Source organism: Phalacrocorax aristotelis, chromosome Z, assembly GCF_949628215.1.
Source record: "Phalacrocorax aristotelis chromosome Z, bGulAri2.1, whole genome shotgun sequence".
Taxonomy (NCBI): domain Eukaryota; kingdom Metazoa; phylum Chordata; class Aves; order Suliformes; family Phalacrocoracidae; genus Phalacrocorax; species Phalacrocorax aristotelis.
The window spans coordinates 44,648,216-44,668,371 of NC_134311.1; the positions used below are offsets into that span (position 1 = coordinate 44,648,216).

Below are 20,156 nucleotides of genomic sequence, written 5' to 3' on the forward strand. Positions count from 1 at the left end.
CATCTCCTTGCACTCTTTCATTTTGTAATGTTACTGAGTCAACTGATCAGACTGAAGTTTCAGAGTTTAACAGCCCTGTAGGGACATAAAAAACTTTCCAATATGTACCTCAATTCCTCTCTGGCTGCCTTTATCAAGGCAGCTGTAAAAGTTCAGAAAAGAAACAAAGGAAAAGTTTTCAGCTAATTCCAAAAATAGCACCTACTTTTCAAACGGACTTGCCCATTTCAGGAACAAAAACACTAAACAAGTGTGTGGCTGCAATGGATGAAACAGTAATCACAAAGGCTGCTTAGTTTCAAGACTCAACTGCAAGCATTAACAGTGGAACATAAAATGCAAATCAGGTGCTCAAAAAATAACCTGCAGACTTAACTGAAGAAAGACAAAAAATTACCTTCTGACTGCTTAGACCTCACTTGGCCTTCATTTGTGCCTTTCCCCTCTCATAAGTCTTAGCTATGCTAATCATCCTTAATATCATTCCATTTCACCAGCAGGAGCTCATATTCCTTCTATGAAGCTTCAATGGTTGTCTCGTAGAGATGGCACAAGGCCTTGTTTCCCTTCCAAGGGGACACAACCCATATCAGATGGAAGTGTCGGATATCCTTACTATTAGACATACAACATTGCTACCTGTTCAGGAAGATGAAGAATTGTATGTTCTTCAGAGCCAAATAAGGAGAGCGATTTATAGGCCGAAATGGCTACAACAGGATCCTAGAAAATTAACAAGAAGAAAAAGAAAATCACAAGCACAGCTAATGATATTGCTACCTACTGGATACTCCACATACAAAGAGCCTATCCACTAACATCTAAATGCTGAAAAAAACCTTTAAAATAACAATGTTTTCCTGAGGTGCACTCTCAATTGCTTGCTTTATGTACACAATGCAAAGTAGCAAGACCAATTACCTAGGCTTGACAGCAAACATTCTGATTGCTACACTCCATTACCACTGTGAGGGTAGTTTATGTAGAAATATCCGAGCTATATTTAAACTAAAATACTTTGGTTCTACCAGCCCCACGGTGATGATGGTCCAACGTTCCAACTACATTACAATACCCCACCAAAGAACTGAGCTGTCACAGCTGCATCTTTGCCAAGAGTACTTCATCATGTCAAGGCTGAAGTCTATCAGAGGAGTCAACCTAGTTTGTGGTACAATTCTCCTTGGGAGTGTCAGATGCAAGGCCCATCAGTTACCTTCTTTCATGTGCACTGCTTCAAAAACAGTATTAAAAACAGTCAATGACAGGAAGAAAACTCTATTAGAAAATGAGATTACTGACACTGATAACCTTGTCTTAACAGAAAGGTATAAAACTTAATATCCAGGAATTAACATTTTCAGTTGTATCCCCTACCTTGTTTTGTGTGTTGTTCCAAAGGAAGCTGATAACTTGAGCTTTGAATTTCTATAAAAACGAACAAAACAAGCATTCAGATTTCCTTTAACCAAACACAAAGTTGAAGTAGAGGCAGTTACCTGACACAAACTGCTGTCATGTCAACATGCACTGAGCTACGAAAACGAAAGGGGTGCAAGTTTAAACTGTAGGCAAATTCACATGTCCTCACATTCTGGGAGAGGGAAACCTTTGATCAGCCTTGCACTGGAATTTCTCACCTATCTCTGAGGATTCACTAATGCAAGCTGAAGTTGTGAAACTGTATGGAAATAGGCATTATGATTAACCTGGATTAGGCAGTTATGGTGCAGTTTAGAGATATTAAAAACAAGCAGGCACATTTAAAACTCATGTACAGAGATACATTAAAATTAAGAGACTTACATTAGTCCATGAGTACATACCTCATATTCATTTGTATTCACTGTTAATGAGGGAACCAGGGCAAACAATTCATTCAGCGCTTTTAAAATAAGGGGCCTTGTATCACAACTCAGCTTTGGTGACAGAGCATTCCATGCAGAACGGATGCAAACAACCTGTAGGGAAAGTGGGAAGTGTTATTACTAAGAGCAATCCCAACTTAGACAACATTTCCTTCCAGCATTTAGCTTCTTTCTTCCTACTTGGGAACAGGAATTAATATAAGCTTCCAAAAAAAGAAAAAAAAAAGCAAGCACATTTAAAATTCACATGTATGAACAGTCTCACAGTATATTAATTGACATCATGCAACAATACTGCACAGCACTTCACCAGATAAAGCAGCTACCAATAGGACTAAATAGGACATTGTTACCAATACCCATAAAGCTGTAGATGTATCTTCATATAACAGTATTGCTCTAATTCACTTGTTTAAATCAGCTTAAAAGCAAGCTCTTTCTGGGAGTTCAACAGGATTAAAACAGAGGAAACTATGAAGGAAGCTGTGTTCTCTGGGAGCCCTCCAAAACAAAATGCCATTAATCTTTAAACACAGCCAAATCCAACCAAACTTGCACAAAATGGCAGACTTGAACAAAAGAACGTAAAACTGCAGGAATCCAGAAATTGTTGGGAAAATGTCAAACTAAAATAAACATTAATGCCACAGCTTCATCAGCCCTATACTGAGCAGGTCAGTTCTTAAAATTTACAGTGAGAGAAATCACTTCAACAAACCAGAAACATAAAAAAAAAATTCTGTCAGGAAACCAAAGATGATAGTAACATCATGCTTCCAAAACTGTGAAACGTGTCTGAAAATAAGATAATTAATTTTTATTCTGTTAATACTGAATTTGAAGTCTTGCCATTTGCTCTCTAAGTCCTTAGAACATAGTAGTAACTTCAGCCTTTTAAATCTGCCTTTGCAGTTATACTAGAAACCAGAAAGTTTCTGTGCATTAAACAGAAGCTGAAATCACTTCAGGTATTCTTCTCCAGCCTAGCTATTAGGTCCACAAGAGAGAAGGGGAAGAGGGTGCATGTGGGGGGGAAGGAACCACAACAAAATATTGGCAATGGCAGGTGAAAACAGGAATATCTGCAGGCTTCCATGATACAAAAAATCCAGTATAAACTGTAAAAAATAATGCTTTTTCTGTTTGGGTTGGTTTTTTTTTAAGTCAGGAGGCCAATATTTGGTTATAGGTCAAACATACCCTGAAAAGCAAAGCAAGTTGCCATTATAGATCATAAAATTAAACACTCAGAGCACCTTGCATGGTTCTAAGACTGGTATTTTTTCCACAGATTAGAAATCACTGTGAAAAAAACAAGAACAAAGCATTGAAATCTTCTAACAGAAAGGTAACAGTCTGCATAGGAAGAAGTCTACCCTGCTTTTTAATACTTAGAGAAGGTAGGGAAATCTGAATGAGTTAAGCTTGAAAATCTAATAGGACTACATATATGTACCCTGGTGGTTAGGTGGCAAAAAGACTATCAGAATTCTCAGGCAGATCCAACATACACTGGGAAGCATTACAACATAGTAAAAAGCATTAGTTAACCAGCTCAACAGATATTAATTTTTTTTAATTATATACACCAATAGCCAAAATCCATATGAGATTGTCAGCTGTAAGAAGACAAGAGGGGGAGAAAAAAATGTTCTACAGCTTGTTTCTCTCAACTGAATGGCTTCATTAGCACCAAACAACAAAACCTCTCCCCACTCACATTCAGTGTTTGACAAGCAACAGCAAATATCTTGGCTTTTTTGCCCTAGCCAGCTATGACTTCTGGGGCTCACAGACATTACACTGACTAAAAATAAGAACCAAGTGCATTATAAAACACATTTACAGCGACCTCTGTATTACATTTGTTTCACAGAAAACATTAAAATATTGGCTCTATTTATGAAGTCAGTATCTAGGTCACTCTCATGGCAAGCTGTCTGGAAGAACACTGAGACATGCTCCACTTTTCAGACCTCAATTCGAAAAGGCACTCCACTTTTAGCCTGGATTAAATACATGAACAATCCCACTGAATCCAAGATCACTTTTTGTTCTTAAGTTCATGATTATGCTTAAGAACTTTACCAAAGTATCCTTAATTCAAAGACATGAGTCTCTGAAATTGTTAAGCAACTTGTCATCAAGGCACATGAGATATTGTGTCTGGAAACTCAGTGCTGTACATAATTAGTACAAAATTTTACAGTATATAGAGAAAAGGGTAATCTTTTGGGTCATATGAAAGGATGAGGAAGCAGACACTGGAGTTTTATTTTGCTGAAGCTTTGAAAGAGAGTGAAGGCTTTGATTCCTCCTTGCTGAAAAAAAGGAACATTCACAGGAGAGTTGTACAGATTAATTGTTACAAAAGCATTTTGATTTCTTCAGACAGAAGGCCCTCCTGAAGTAAAGGGATTACTGCTGTGCAGCAGTACCAGAGCTGAAACGTGAGCTTTCATTTTTCTCTTTTCCCTAGTGTTGCAAGTCAGCACAGCACAGCATGAATATGGTGAGTACATAGGGATTTTCTGAAAGCTGCAAGCAATAACATCCAAATAAAAAAACTGGCACTGTTCCACTTGACCCAGAAGTTCCTGATGCTCAGCTTTATTTCCAAGAAAACATGATTCCAGCTTCAGATGGCAGCAAAACTTGCTTAATTCACAGCACTCACACAAAAAAAACCTCTCACAAATGTAAATATGTCCACTTAGGGATGCTAAAAAAGTCTTCCTGTCTACTGCTTCTGTTCACCACAGTATTTTATGAAGAATAACATCAGTGTATAGGAAGATTTCAAGCTGAGGTGTGGCCTACTCTACAGGTTCTTCTTCAAGTGTGAAAGTGATTTGAGTAATTTTATACACACTGGAAATTCTTTGGACTGTTTCTTACACCAGCCCAGAAGCTTTTAGAAGTGGTGACTTACACAGTCAAAGCAAATTGACTTCACATTCCAACCTGAAAAGTGTTCAAGACGCAAGCATTGCTCTTGTCCTTTTAGAAAGGGAAGAGAATCCAATGAAACACTCATCTTCAAATCCATTCACAGCTAATTCCTGTTATCCTCACCTCTTTCTTCTTCAGTAGGAAGGGAGCAATTTACACTGCAAAATCAGGTCAAACTACCAGTTTAACTTACCCATCCATTTGACAGTCAGATAAGCACCTTCACATTACTCCATGTACTCTTAGATGAGAGTTGGTTTTAAAAATTGAATTATTTCACTATTTGTTTAGTGATTCCTCTTTGCCATAAGACCTAAAGCAATGGGCAACTGCTAGGCTGATGATGCGCAAGATCTGTTCATCATGCAAGTAATTGTTTTTGTATGCCCACGTGTTTGTATTCAGCTTCTAGAGCTCAGATTGAACCCTAAGGTCTCTGGTGAGAAGATCAGCTTTTGTTCTGCAGGCAGGGCAGTGATTTCAAAAGCTTATTTCACCAGCTGCTACACTGATTCTTCACTGAGCAAAATAGGGATACTGCATGTGCCTGTTCCATATCCACTCCTTCCAGTGAAAGGCTTATCTATCTTTTTTTTTAAAAAAAAAAAAACCAATTCATCTATGCTCTTTATTAGATATATCAAAATAATATCAACATTTACCTCTATGACGGAGGCACATTTGAGATTAAAAAGGAGCCATCTATATATCAATGAACCTGTTTCAGACCATCCACATGCTCAGGAAGACATCGCTGTATCAGGTCACGTTCAGAACATTTGGGTTTAGGTGTTCAGAGTGTTTCTAACAGTTAGAAATCATGTGCTGCAATTAGTGTTTTCTTCTGTATTCATCCTGCCTTCTATAAAACTGAAAGACTACGACGCTGTAACTACCATCCAGCTATTCAATACAACTTAATCAACTTCATGGAGAGAAGAAAATAATGACTACACATTTACACTATTACCCTAACTACAGCACCGCAGTGAAACATAATTGGTCCTACTTAGCCCTTCCTGGATAAAAATAAGCCTCAGCAGGCTTATTTTTGCCTTTAAAGATCTGCATGACAGCTCAACGAGCAGTCAGTACAACATTTTGCATTTCTAGGCACTGAAAAACATCTGGAAGATGCTCGGCCAGTGGTACAGTTCTAGCTGAAGAATTATACAAAAAGAAGTAGTTGAGTTCCACAGGAAGCTTCACTAGGCAGTATTATCAGAACTAAAACTTCCTAATTTTTCCACGTGAGATTTTTCCAGTTGCCCATGCTGCCTCTCTGTAAGAAGCCATGTATTCTAGTGAAAAAGTAAGTAATTTCCCTGCAGCATTTGGTCAAACCTCACATTGCTCCCTGAGGAGAATTTAACTTTTCAGATTTTTCCACCATACCTAAGATAATTGTGGCTGGAATCCATCTGTTGCTACCGTTTGTCTTTCAGACCTCAGGCTCCACTGCAACAAAACCAGTGCAACACAAAGCAAAAACAAACAGACAAAACGACCCCCCAAAAACCACAACAACCCAAAAAAACCCAACCCACCCCCAAACAAACCCAAAAAACCAAAACCCCCAACAAACAACAACTCCCTCACCCCAAAACCCCAACAATAAAACAAAGAAAAATGCCAAACCCATAACAATGCAGGCTTAGACACGAATAGCTAACCCATGAGTATGTTTCTATGGTAATGACCACTGATGGCTAGAAACACCTGGTCTGGTAGCATTGCAAGTGAAAACGATGCCTCTCTTTCCCATCTTTCAAAATACAGTTTGCAAGAATATGAAAATATCTCTTCCAGTATTCAGAAAGACAGACATACCTATTAGCACTCGAAGTTCTTACTAAACTAACCATCCAGAAATTTTAAATTTGTAATGAGCTAGTTCTCTGGAAACAGAAAATACGCCAATAATATGCAGAGAAATGAAGTTGTGTATTCATGGGGACTCATTTGACATTGTTATTTAGGAAGACTACAAAATGATTAGCTAACCATGAGTATTTCATTTCATTCTTTTCTACAGTTTCACACATGTTCTCCAATTTCAGCTAACAGTTGAAAAAAAGGCTATAAAAATAGGCAGCAACCTAACAGAAGTTTCAGATTTATCAGATAACCATACCATGCCTAAGCAATGGCAAATTGCGTTCTGTGATAATTGTTTGGAACAACTTAGATGTATTAGCATTTTCAGTGTTAATCCCCATGGCAGATGGAGCTAAGTGAAATCTGCAGGAGCAACATACATGAAATGCCTTCTATTAGCTACACTGAAACAACACAGTGGTTTTGGACCGTGTATATTTGGTATGCCAAAACCATTGGTCCTCCATTAAGTCACACATAAACAACAACAGTATTAGAACAGTCATACAGTATATTACACAATATTCCACTGAGGATTGTTTTCCACACATATGCATGTACATGTAAGCATCATACTCACTAAGTGCGGTATTAGTGCCATACAGGATCTAGTTCTTAGCAGACTGTAATGAATAAATAGTATTGCAGTTTTGTCAAAACCAAAATACTTTCACCATAAAACAATTTTAATGATTTTTTTTCCTTTCACAAACAGAAGCGATGTATTTGCTTTACTGTATTTATAAAACATTCATACTAATGGCGGAGATTGTATTAACACACTGCTGATGTGAAATCTATTTATATTAGTCTATCTGGAGAAGTGGAAGATGAGCAGAAATTCAATTTTTCTACAGGCTAAAAGAAACAGCCTGTGTTTTCAAGTGAGTTCCCATTGCTAAACATTTTATTGAAGAGTACAGGCATCATTTAATTGCAGAAAGATGTATTCTTCAGTACAGCAATATACATTTGCCAGCGTATGCAATTTCTAACTGTTCTGTTTTTGTCATCAATGACTTGCCGGTCTCTAGAATGCCCAACACGCACTGAATTGTCTTACTAGACTGCAACTGCCAACATGCTCTCTCAGTCAGGATTGCAGCATACCAAACATAATACACAGTCCCAAAATACAGCAAGTGTAACAAGTTGTATTACTTGGGATTAACTCCTTAAGAAAAAAACACTGGATCATACTAAACAAAAAAATGTTAAGATTACATTCACACTTTTTTTTGGGTTTTGTCAGCCTTTCACAATCAAATGTTTCCATTTTCTCACTCACCACTGCTTTTGTATTGTTTTGGAGGGCAAAAGATAAACACCACCATTTTATTTGCTTTCCTGGTATTTGTATTTAGGGGGTTTGTTTTTAAATAAAAGGAGATTCAAACAAAAGAAAGTGCTTTAGCCATCAAAAAATTTTGCCAGCAAAGTTTCAGGCTTGACCCTTCATCGTAACACTGCCACTACCTGCAGCCCTGAAGCGGGTGGAAATAAAAAGAATCTTCAATTTGCATGAGGTCTTGAGGTACTGGCCAGCACGGAGACACAAAATCCCAGATGCATGATATCAGTTAGTGTCCAAAGTTGAAAGGGGTGCAGCTCCAGTCTTACATAGATAATAAGCTCAAAGAATTGAAGGCTCAAGTACTGCAGAACATTGAGATGCTGGCAGGACTGAGCAGCATGACAGGTCTTAACTGTAAAGACAGAACAAGGACAATCTTGTCTAAGGCATTCTCCTGTCTTCTCAGTATGTGCCACTCTGGACCTCACCTGAACACAGGATCATCTTCACCAGAGCCCCGTTAAATAACTGTGCATTAAGCTAAACAACATAGTTAAGAATCAGTGGAATTCTGCAAAGCAAGTTTTTTCTCAGCTTAGAAAGACACGTATTATTCTGGCACCTATTCAAAAAGCTCTGTATGAAGGAACTAGTCATATTTTCAGGATCCACAACCACACTGGGGACACAGTGTTCTGAATTCTAACCCCACTTCACATTCTGTTCAACACAGTGACAAAAATAAGCATCAGCCTATATCAAACCTTATTCAATGAAGCCGCAAACTGCAAAGACATTATCATAGTTTGAGTAATAATATTGTCATTTAAGTGGCATTCAATTAGATAATCACATTTTAGAGCCACTAAGCAAGGTTCTTTTGGTATTTCTGACAAAATTAAAACCCTCCTACTGTATGCTGGTTCTGATAAGAGGACCTTTAATTTGATGGAAATCCAGAAACTTATCAACAACACCCAGAATGTTTCTGCTTTTGCAAAGAACGCTTGCAACAGAGTTCCCGGTCTAAACCAGATGGCCCTACGAGATGCCACTCTGACACCTGCCAGTTTAAACATGAAAACTTAAATCAATAATCCAACATCCAAGTGTCAAATCTAAAAAAGTCCCAAACAAGTTCTGGCTCTCTGCAGCTAAGGTGGTAATGTTTGAAAAATTGCATTGCTGCATCAAGAAATCATAAAATACTACCATTCTTGAAACTATAGCTCTTTATGAATGGAAAGAGGAAGTTTTCTAAATACCAAAAAACCCCTTTAAAATAGGGCAGGTGTGCGTTTGTGTGTTTCATTTCTCATTGGATGCCTTGAAAACAAACACATATCCTTCAAATGATTACATTCTCTTCTGCCACAATATAAGGCACGTTTACTTCACATGCTTCCCCAAAAAAATAACGCGTTGCTCTTGCATACTCAGTTAATAGCACAGGAGCTTGCAGGAAGTCACCTTTTTCTCATTTTAAACACTGCTGGTATTAGGAGATGAAGAAAAAATTTTTTTCTTTTGTTACAAAGGACAACAGAACCAATCTGAATTCATTCAGGTTGTTAAATTCTACTTCAATTTTAAACTAGGACAGAAAGAAATTCATTAAAAGTAGCCAGGGACAGGTTTAGAAAGAGAGATTTGTTAAGAAGGGCAAGTGTGTGTGGTTTTTGTCTTAGCTAAAGTGCATCTTGGAGTATTCCACAACTTAAACATTTTTGCTGCATTCTGAGATAAAGGAGAATTTACAGTACGTCTTACCTGTCCAAACACTGCTGACAACTAAGCGGATCTCATATGACTTCAGACTGGGTAATAACCCAGTAAACTTGGTGAATTGATCTGAAGAAGGAACATGATTTAACCTGGATGAAAATCATCTGGTACACAATAAATACAGATGCTAGAGGATACAAAAACCATCACTGAGCATAGCTATGCATTCTGGCCTGTCATTAATGGACTTTATCCTCAGTTGCTGTAACACTCAATTTCCCTAAAAAAAAAAATAATAATTTTTTTTAACTCGTAAAAGGTTACGACTGTAGAATTCTTTTGGCTCCTTTCAGAAGACATTTCCTAGACCCATAACATAATGGTAGTCCTACAGAAAACCTCCTACCAAATGAAGTACTGTGAACCAATGGAGCAGGGGAATGGGAACAGCAGGGAAGATAAGAGAGGGGTACTTTACACAAAAATTTTTAAAAAGTAAACAAACAAAAATGTTACAAAAGCAGCAATAACCTTGACATGATGTCTTTTCTGGAAAAAGAGGTGACTGTGATAAACAGCTTGTGATGAACTTCCTCTGCTAGTCATGAACTGCCAAGGAAAAACCCTGTGATCGCAGAGGCATTGCTTAGTTGGGCAAAGCTGTCTTTGAAAATACAATACACTCTAGGAAACAAGAAAGATAAGAGAACATTACTTTATGACACTGATATGCCAGTTATTATCTGCCGAAAAAGAATCACTGCTAATCACAAAGTATGTGTCCTCAGATCTAGACACACTGGTGTCTGATAAAAGTTCTTTTTAAGCCTGTTTTCATCTTTATGTTCTCTGTTTTTTTTTTCATTCTGGGTTTATTGAAATTGACTTATCATTGTAATCTTGAGACATTAACAACCATATAACTTACAACCTCTCAGTGCTTCTAGTACAGTGCATTTTGTTTTACATTTGTGTCTTCTTGCTATTTTTAAAATTTATTTTAAAATAGCAAGCTTTCTGCTGGTTAAAGCACTGACTGGAAACATATTTGCTAGAGGGGAAAAACTAGAAGATAAGTTTTACTGATGTCAAGGAGAGAAAAAACACTCTTGCTTCAGGTGACCTACTGCCCTGAAAGGGTGGAAAATCATGGGAAAAAGTAGGGAATAACAACATTTAAATAAAATTTTACTTCTGATCTGGTGGGGGGGAACAAGACAGAGAAGCACATCATTTTAAGCAATATTTCCTCTGAGAAAACTGTCCACGCATACCAAACCTCAGCAAGACTGAGGTACCATGTCTATCACAGAATCCTTGATTGAGAAAATAACTTAGGTTGGAAGGGACCTCTGGAGGTCGCCTAGCACAACCTACCCCACAAAGGAGGGCCAACTGGATTAGGCTACACAGGGGCTATTTCACTCGCTTTGTAAGGAGAAATGGTAGTTTAAGGGTTGTAAAATAATAGGTCCAAAAATTTCTAGTAACATTTCTTAGCTCTTTATGGTTGTTTGGGTTCACCCTTTGATATCTGCAGGTATCACAACCTCCTTCAATGAAAGCAAGTTATGAAATTCCTCTTCTTTTCGGTGAATCACAGACCACAACACCTGTGTAACAGCTCTCAAGGCTTTTGACTGTGGTTGGCATAGCTTACTGTTCCCTGTGATTACCGTGCTACAGCCATCATCTTACAGTCTATGCATTTTCTATCCTAAAACAACATATCAAATGAGAAAAGGGTTTTTAGTCTTGATTTTTTGAAGCCAAGACATATTAATACTGCTCAAAACTTCTGGCACTCTGAAAAAATAACTTAAGCAGAACTGGGGTCTTCAAATAACCTAGAAAACACAGCTGGGAATGGGTCTCATTCAACAGCTTTCTAAACAACTCCATCACCTCTTAACAACCTTAACAACTTCTCCTAGAGTATGCACAACATCAAAAAGGGTAGCCCAATACAATTGCATGTTTTATTAACACAGTCCAGTAGGTTCAGCAGAAATACAAAACAGATTCCTCAGTCTGTCATTGTCTCAAAATGATCCTCAGGTACCTACTCTTGAATTATTGGTCTTCCTTTCTAGCTTTTTGGTAAAACCTTAAAACTCTATTAGTATATCCAGACAGTGAACATGACAGTAGCCAAGTCAATATACTGTATTCATCATTTATTGCAGAGTGGCTCCACCTCTTTTATGATGAATGCCTGAAATTCAGAATCACATCTAAACTACCTATCAGAATCTTTCCAGAACATAGAACTGCAGCAAAACCCACCAGACACATCCTCGACTGCAAAGTGTTACACTTAACAGCCAGCTACAGAGATACCTGCAACTTGCAAAAAGTAAAGGGCATACTATTGCCTTCTGTAAGTGCTACGACCAATAAACCCCTACAATGGAGGAAGGCTCAGATGAGCAAAGGTGATGTGACCATGAAGCTCAGAGAATAGTGCAGGGTGGGACTGACCCCAGCTGTTGAAAAGAAACTTTCTCAACACAAAGTGAATCTTTGTTTTAGATATACATCTTTAAACAGTTCAGTGGATCAACTAATGGTGTAAATGTTTCTCCCCAGTTCATTAAAAGAGTGTGAGCATGCCCCTGAGTGAGTCAGATCAGCATATGGGGGCATGAATACATGGCTCAGTCCAACATAGAGTATAAACACTAGACGGCCAACAAAAGAATTTCAATGGGCTTGAGGTGGCCTCAACCCACATATTCCCTCCTAGCGACTGGGGACACTCAGCATCATGATGGTGAGCATATTATAGAGCCCAGTAATGGGAATCACATTGGTATTGTGATCGTATATGGCAATTGCTATATTTTGCTGAGTGTAACTTACATTTGTGTTGTGCTTTCGGTATATTTTGTATCACTGCTGAATCAGAAACCCTGTGTAACAGCTGTCTTCATGTAAGTAAATCTGATATTATGCATTATACCCCACACGCACAGAATATCTAAAATAACTCAGTCAGAGAGTATTGGACTCTGACACACACTGTGATAATGAAAAATGACCCTGGCTGCCCCTGTGACATTTCTGGACAAATATGATATATAAACAAATTAGAGTAAATAAAACCATCTTCTTTTCAAAACACATTTTGCCCAATACTCAAAAAACAGCTGACTTGCCACAGAGGCAGAAGTGCTATTAATCCTGGGCATTAACATCTGAAGCACTTCTCAATGCCATTTCCATAGTAAAAAGTTTGGCCATGATCATTCTGTCTACAGAGTATGTCGACATTCAAATGCAAAATGCTTACATTGAAATTTCAGCTACAAAATGGAGATTCTTTTCTTGGACTACACAACTAGCTTTCCAGTTTCTACTAACAGATTATAAGTAGTTGGAGGACAAGTTTCCTTAATTTATTTTGTGTCTGCAATGAATCCAACGTGAAGTTGGAGACCAAATGGGGGAAGTAACATCCAGGTTAAAAGCCACTGTTAGTGTTTTAAATCACAAACTTTAAGACAACATTTATTAAAATTACAAGTCACATTGTGTGCTCTGAAGAATATAAAATTTTTCTAATAGAAAAAATAGTAACTTCTTTACCTAAAATACATTGATGACTTTAGTCTTCCTGAACCTATTCAGTGTCCCTCAAGCTATCGCTATACACCACTACTTAGAAAAAGTGCAAAAGCTATCTTTTTAGCAAAACAAGAAGACAAGGTTAGAATTCTGCTCAAGCCCTGAGGGAAAAATGCAAATGAAGTGTCAAAATATATAAAATGGCAAAGCTTGGGACAGCAAAAGTAGAGAGAGGAAGGGAAAAAAACAACATGGTAGTGAAAGGACTAAACCCCTGACGGTCCCTGACTCAGACCTAATTGTAAGCAACCTTGTCCTCTTGTGGTTTCCTCCCTTGCAAAGACAGTTTTAGGTATTTGAAGAATGCCACTTGGTGTGTGATAGGATTAAAAAGATCTTGAATAAGCTTCTGGATTCATTGATAACATAGACTCAGACTCGGGATATCAGTGCCAAGATAAGCACTCCAGGAATTAGTTTAAATCCCAGGAACTAGTTTAAATCAGTGTCTTGTGATAGTCCAAGGCCAAAGGACTGATGAGCTAATTCAATGACTATATATAGGCAAAGGAAACCCAATGTTCAACCACCAGACAGGTGAGGAAGACCATCAGAGACCACTGGAGGACCCTCGAAGACCACTAAAAGACAACTATGCATGCAGATTGAACTTTTACATATGTTAATGAATCCTTGGGAACTTTATGACTATGTATGACTTTATAGCATATAATCTTTGGAAGTTTACCTTATCACTGGAGCACTCATGGTAGAGCAATCCCCAGTGCTGCCCAGCGCTGTAATAAAGAATGCCTGCTTAATAGTGACTTTGTGGCTATTGAGTTTTATTTCGGGAACTTTCTGGATACTCTGCTTCCTCTTACGGGGAGGTTCGGACTTTGAAGGATAGTATCCGTGAATTTTTGTAGCAGTAACACCAGCTAGACTACACTAGTATGCCACACATACTGATCAAGTGACAGAAAATGAAGTTGCCACTGTAGTGAATGTTTCCAAGATGGAGAGACTTTGGGTGCAGCAGCAGGTGCAAAAGTAGGAACTGTTTGTGACTACATCACATTTAAAGGTCTCTTCCAACCCAAACTAATCTATGATATAACAGAATGCATTCATAAGAGTAAAAATTAAGTTTACATTGCCACATTCCATTGGCATCTGACAGCTTTAACATTGACATTTCCAGCTTTCAAAAACCAGAAATCGCACCATGAAGATGCAGTGAAATGGATTTTGGTAGCTGACTTGGAAGTGGAGCTGGTAACATGATTTTCATTCAGTGAGGGCATAAATCACACAGTTCATATAGAACAAAAAAAAAAGCAGCAGCACTTTTAGGAGCAGTAATAGGTAGTCAGGAAATCAAGTAAAATGGCAAATATTCTGACAGTGGGTGTTCACCACACCAGTCAGACTGAATGCAGGCCAATAAGGTTCCTAGTCAACTTATTTTACTCACTCATTCAGCATGTGGAAAAAAGCCTTACCTAAATACAGTCTCTCTGGGGAGCCTGGCAGCTCCCTTCAACAGGAGACCTGCATGGGTAAGGAACTGCACTTATACTAATGGCTAAAGAGCTCAGATAGAAATTAGGTTAATTACATAGTAGGCCAAGGTTATAAAGTAAGGCAAAAAGAAAATGAGGAGTAAATCAGACCTGAGAAAATGAAACTCGCAGAAACTTGAGCCCAAGAAGAAGGTAATGCTCCTCTGATAAAACCTCAACACAAACTCACCATATTAAGAACACAGTTTTTGTGTGTACACCATTTAAACAACATCCAGCTAAAGTAATTCCTACTAAATGTAAAACTTAGTCAACATGATTTGTTCTCATACAACTTTTCAGTTCATTATATTACTCTGCTATGCTGTTTTCTTCCTGATCAATATCAAATCAATATGGACTGAGGGAATAAACAACAGGAAACCACTTCCACAAAAAGCTTGGAAAGGGGTGTCAAATACTATGCTCATTCAAATACTATGTTCATTCTTGAACATTTCTTGGCTTGCATACAGTACTTGATTCATGAAATCAGGATAAATGGAGGTACGCTGGCTTCTCTTGAAACCACTGGGGAAAAAACCAAAATATTTTCCCAGAAATAGGAAATGTGACCTGTCAAGAACTGTGTGTCTTTTACATTTTTGATGTGTAAGTCACTGTGTGCTATTCATTAAAGGCCTTTTCTTATACCTACTTAATAAAAAAAAAAAAAAAAAAAAGGAGCAGGGGAGGGCTATACCTTCTTGTAAGTCCCACAAAAGCTAAGCTAATACTTTTAAGGCTATTCATGTAGTACATACTTTGGGTAAAGCCATTATATTTACACAGAAAAACTACTGCAGTCAACAAAATGGAAAACTATTCTTTTACCATGTTCAACAACAACAACAAAAATCAATGTTAAATCATGTTTTATTATAGCATTACTTTTACAAAGGAGCTTTTCTGAGGCTCTCAGAACTCAGTTTTGACAAAGCCACTTGGTGTATAGGATTCCATCATCTACTATGTCAACACTACACATATGAAAACATACTTTGTTATACTGGTGCAGAAATTAACTGAAAATTAGGTGCTCGCTAAAATCCTGCATCTAAGCAGCTGCACATGGAAAAGCTCAAAGACATTAAATGGCTTTCCCATGGTTATCTGTTGAGACAGTGGCAGAGAGAGAAAGCACCAAAACAAAACCGTCTGACCAGCCTCTGTGATTATGCCCTTTAAGGTTTCTGCATTGCAAAGTGGAGTCTAAATACTAAATCAGGGACAGACTGCATGACTTAACCCAAATGGTTACCCAGTTTACCAAACCACAAGAGAATTCTCTATTAAAGTTTCAGTTCACCTGGGTGGCAGATCTGGTCTTCCAGAACATTATATTGGCATGAAACTGGGGAAGAAAAGAAAGCTGAGGAGGGCCTGTAAGAATTAGCAGAGGAAAAATTTGGTACCTCTCCACAAAGTTATTCTTTCCTTCCTTTCCTCTACCCTGAGTACCTGGAGCTACCTCAGCCTTCCACTTCTCAACAGTGGTACAGTATGTCTGCTCTCAAGTAAGGTTTTTATAGTAGGATGTGACATTTATCATAGGCCTAGCTCCTGCTTCTTTTCAGGAAACAAAGTCTAAATTTAATCCAGCCTGGCAAAACACCACTTAAATACTGACTGATGCCAGCATTCAAAGAATCTACATGGCCTTAAGAGCCAAACTTCATACCAAAAGCAAACACAGTAAATACCATAACTTGGTTCTTAGCAGCCATTGTCTGAAGCTTTTTAACTATATTGAATACTAATGTCTATGGACTGCCAGGCATCTACTATGTTGTTCTTGAACTGCTGACATTATTTCAAATGTATAATGTGGTAATGGCTGGATTTTGTTGGACTGGCCTCACCGCAGTAAACACTGCACTAAAAGTAAGGAAGCAGATAACCTTAAAATTGCTGTTTGGCAGAGAATGAGTTGTCAAATATTCCTGCAGGCTATCATTAGTCCACTGACTCAGATGGCTTGCATAGCCCACAGTTTATCTATAACGTGATTCACAGTGTATCTCTGCCTGCATCACCACATCTGCGATGTCACTGTAGAAAAAAAAAGCCTTGGCTCCTAAGTCAGGAATATTGTAGGATCACAGGACAATTTGTGTTGGAAGGGACCTCAGAATATTTCTAGTCCAACTTCCTGCTCAAATCAGGGTCTTTATGAGATCAGACCCAGTTGCTCAGAGTTGTATCCAAAAGGAATGTGAAAACCTCCAAGGATGGAGACAGCACAACCTTTCTGGGCAGCATGTTCCAGTGATTACTTGTCCTCTTCATTGCGAAGTAATGAATACATTAGAGTCAAACAGAAGTCTCCCCACTACAAGTGATTTCACTCCCTATCCAGTACACTATGTGAATCCAACCCAGCAGAGCAGGCCAGTAAGAAGGTATCAAAAATGAGATCATTTAGATACTTTTCAGCCAATCAGAAAACAGCTGTGCTTTTCAAACCTCAAGGAAAAATGCATGAAAGGATGTCTTTGAAAAAACTGCAAAGCTGACCTAAAATTCAAACCCATGAACTGAAGGGTTGACCTGCTGTAGTAGAAGTTCACAGTACTATTTCCCTGGAACAATTAACTGATGTTGGAAGAGAGGAATTCAATTTGTCAGAAGAAAAAAAAATCTGCAACAATCCAGTGTATTCTTAAAAAAAAAAAAAGCCAACTAGGAAAAAAGTCCATGATCCACAAGTATGATACGAATCACAGGCACAAGCCAATTTAATCTTACCTCAGCCTCACAAAGAGCCTGGAGACCCTGTAACACTATGGCAGCAGGTGAAGCTTGATCAGGTTTCGTACATTCATTTAACACTTGGGAAATTGCAGCCAACATGTCTGCTCCATGCTGATATGGCCTAAAGGAAAAAACATGAATACACAAGGCAATGTTCATGAGTTAATACAAGTTCTATTCTACACCCAAAAATTAATTATTGGTTTTAGTTAAGTGGCAACTAAACCAGACTAAAACTGGGAAGAAATGAAAGATACAAGGCGGGATATAATAAGACACCTCTAATGGCTGACTGACATAGAGAATTAAATCAGCAGGCATCAAGTTCCAAACAAAAGATCACCAAGTGGTTAAGCTATGGAAGTTTTTGTCCAAGGATGTTGTGTATGCTAAAGATCACATCATTCAAGAAGTGACTGAGAAGAAAAATCCCATCTGCTATTACAGACACTATTCTTTGCTTCTTTGTTGTAGTCTTGTAGAAGTATTCATTACTGCGTATTGGTGGAGATTCTGTCAGCAAGAGTTTGGCCCTCTAACATCAGATAAGAACATTTTTCCAAATTTTTTGTTGCTGCAATGTCATTTGTCTCTCCTTCAGTGACTGCACGGGCTGCTTATTTGCTTTCCAGTCTTTTACTATCCATTTTAATGGGCGGGGGGGGGAGGTGTCAACTGCTGCTTCAGCAGTTCCTCACACTGTTTCTGTAAGAAACAGGTAAATAGCACCTGGCTAGGTGATTTATATGCACGGAACATTTAGCCTTCCTCTATTTGCTCTCACTTTCTTCCAAATAATTTCTAAATGCACGAAGAATGTACATACACCAGAACTCTAACTACACCACTTACCTGGTAAAGAGAATATTACTGCTGCATTGAGATTTCTTTCTTGTCACACCCCCCCCCTTTTTTTTTATTTTTTTTTAATTTCTTGAACAATGCTGTTTGGCAAAATTAAAGAAGGTTGAAAAGGTAAAGGAAAGGGTATTTTCTTTAGGAAGTTTTTTTTTTAGTTTATGATTGAAAGATGCATGAATCTTCCCAGCTGTTAGTAACTGACCTTCAAGATGGTAAGTAAAAAGTGGAACCCAAAACACAGGTGACAAAGAGAAGAAGGTTTTGTGCGTATAAAACTAGGAAGTAATTGATGATGTGTTTAAAAATAATCTTTACAGGGACTGTAAATTATCATCAAGTACTGATATTCATGGATTGTTAGAGCTGGAAAGAATCAATATATTGTCCAGCTAGACTTGTCCAACTGTGTTCTGTGGTCAGTATTATATCTGAATAAAGACTGGTAATTTGCATATGACAAAGTGTTTCACCACTTTCTTCTTAAAATTTGGAAGTGATATGCTTTAGGTTTCTACTCTGGATCAGTATAGGATGCATGTTTTGTTTCAGGATGAAGACATTTTAACATTTTTACATGTGCTTTGTATAAGTTATAATAGAAAACCCAAAACTTACTAGCTGCTGAGATCAGCAATGCCTGACTCGGTATCTCATGCAACCAGAAAAATATTACTCACGATTTATATAAGAGTAGGTAAAAATAATTCTGCAACTTTTCTGAACAAAAAAAAAGTTTTTCCCTACAAAGACATAAGATGGATAACACTTGTGCTTACCTCTGCCTACATATATCTCTTATACATGCAGCTTTAGCAATCAGCTTTTCCCATTGAGCATCTTTGTCAACAGACAAGTAGGTCATATCAGACATCACCAAGAACTTCTGCAATTCTGGGTAAATTCGATCCTAGAGAAGATTTAATTTGAAAATTATCAACACACCTTCAAAAGTTGGTGACAGGATTTTCAATTACTAGCCCCTTCATATGATTTCTAATTACCACTTTTATTGCAGACCATGCATAGGTTTTCTTCATTATTGGAATCTAATGCTGCATTGAGATCTAACTGGCTTTTGAAGACCAAATCTCTATTGCTACTTTATAAACAGAGAAGCAAATTATTGCCATATAACTAAGGTCTTGTTCTTACTGCACATTATGAGAAGCAGCAAGTTGTTCTTCAAACAATTTTTTTTTTCTAATTCCAGTCTGACACTTGATGGAACAAAAAGCAGGTTTCATGAAATATGTACTATTGAAATTTTTCACTAAAACAGAATCAATATAGGCACCACTTCCACCATTTACTTTATACTACTGATAATGAGACACTAGTATAAGCAACGTTCAAAAGTTAATCATCTCCTTCCTCAGTTAGAGGTAACGAAGTTTTTTGACTATACTTATCTCAGTGACACCACAATAATTTTCCAACCTGTCTTTCCCATAAGGATGTCATCAGTCGCAAAGCAATTGCTCTAAGCTTTGGCATGCTCCCCAGCATGTGTATGGCACGTAGAATCTGAGCTACACAAACCTGAAAGAAATTTTTAAACAAAATTTCACTTATTTTTTATGTCCAAGAACGAAGACTAATCTACAAATCATTATTTTACAACCAAGTACAGCAAGGAGATTATGGTCCATCTGCAATGTCAGAAAAAAACTGGAAGTAATTTTCTGAAAAACT

The 20,156-nt window shown here is 37.8% G+C and overlaps 1 protein-coding gene across 3 annotated transcripts in view; it reads right to left on the reverse strand.

Annotated features, from left to right (window-relative positions):
* The window catches only part of FOCAD (focadhesin), a 138,089-nt gene that overhangs the window by 58,213 nt on the left and 59,720 nt on the right, over positions 1 to 20,156 (reverse strand). For all 3 annotated transcript variants that reach the window (XM_075079255.1, XM_075079253.1, XM_075079254.1), the window contains 6 exons: positions 19,902 to 20,003; positions 19,241 to 19,371; positions 17,598 to 17,724; positions 1,827 to 1,961; positions 1,378 to 1,428; positions 640 to 723 (listed from right to left, as the gene is read on the reverse strand). In XM_075079255.1, coding sequence (XP_074935356.1) covers positions 640 to 723; positions 1,378 to 1,428; positions 1,827 to 1,961; positions 17,598 to 17,724; positions 19,241 to 19,371; positions 19,902 to 20,003 — 630 coding nt within the window. The remainder of the gene's footprint in view (positions 1 to 639; positions 724 to 1,377; positions 1,429 to 1,826; positions 1,962 to 17,597; positions 17,725 to 19,240; positions 19,372 to 19,901; positions 20,004 to 20,156) is intronic.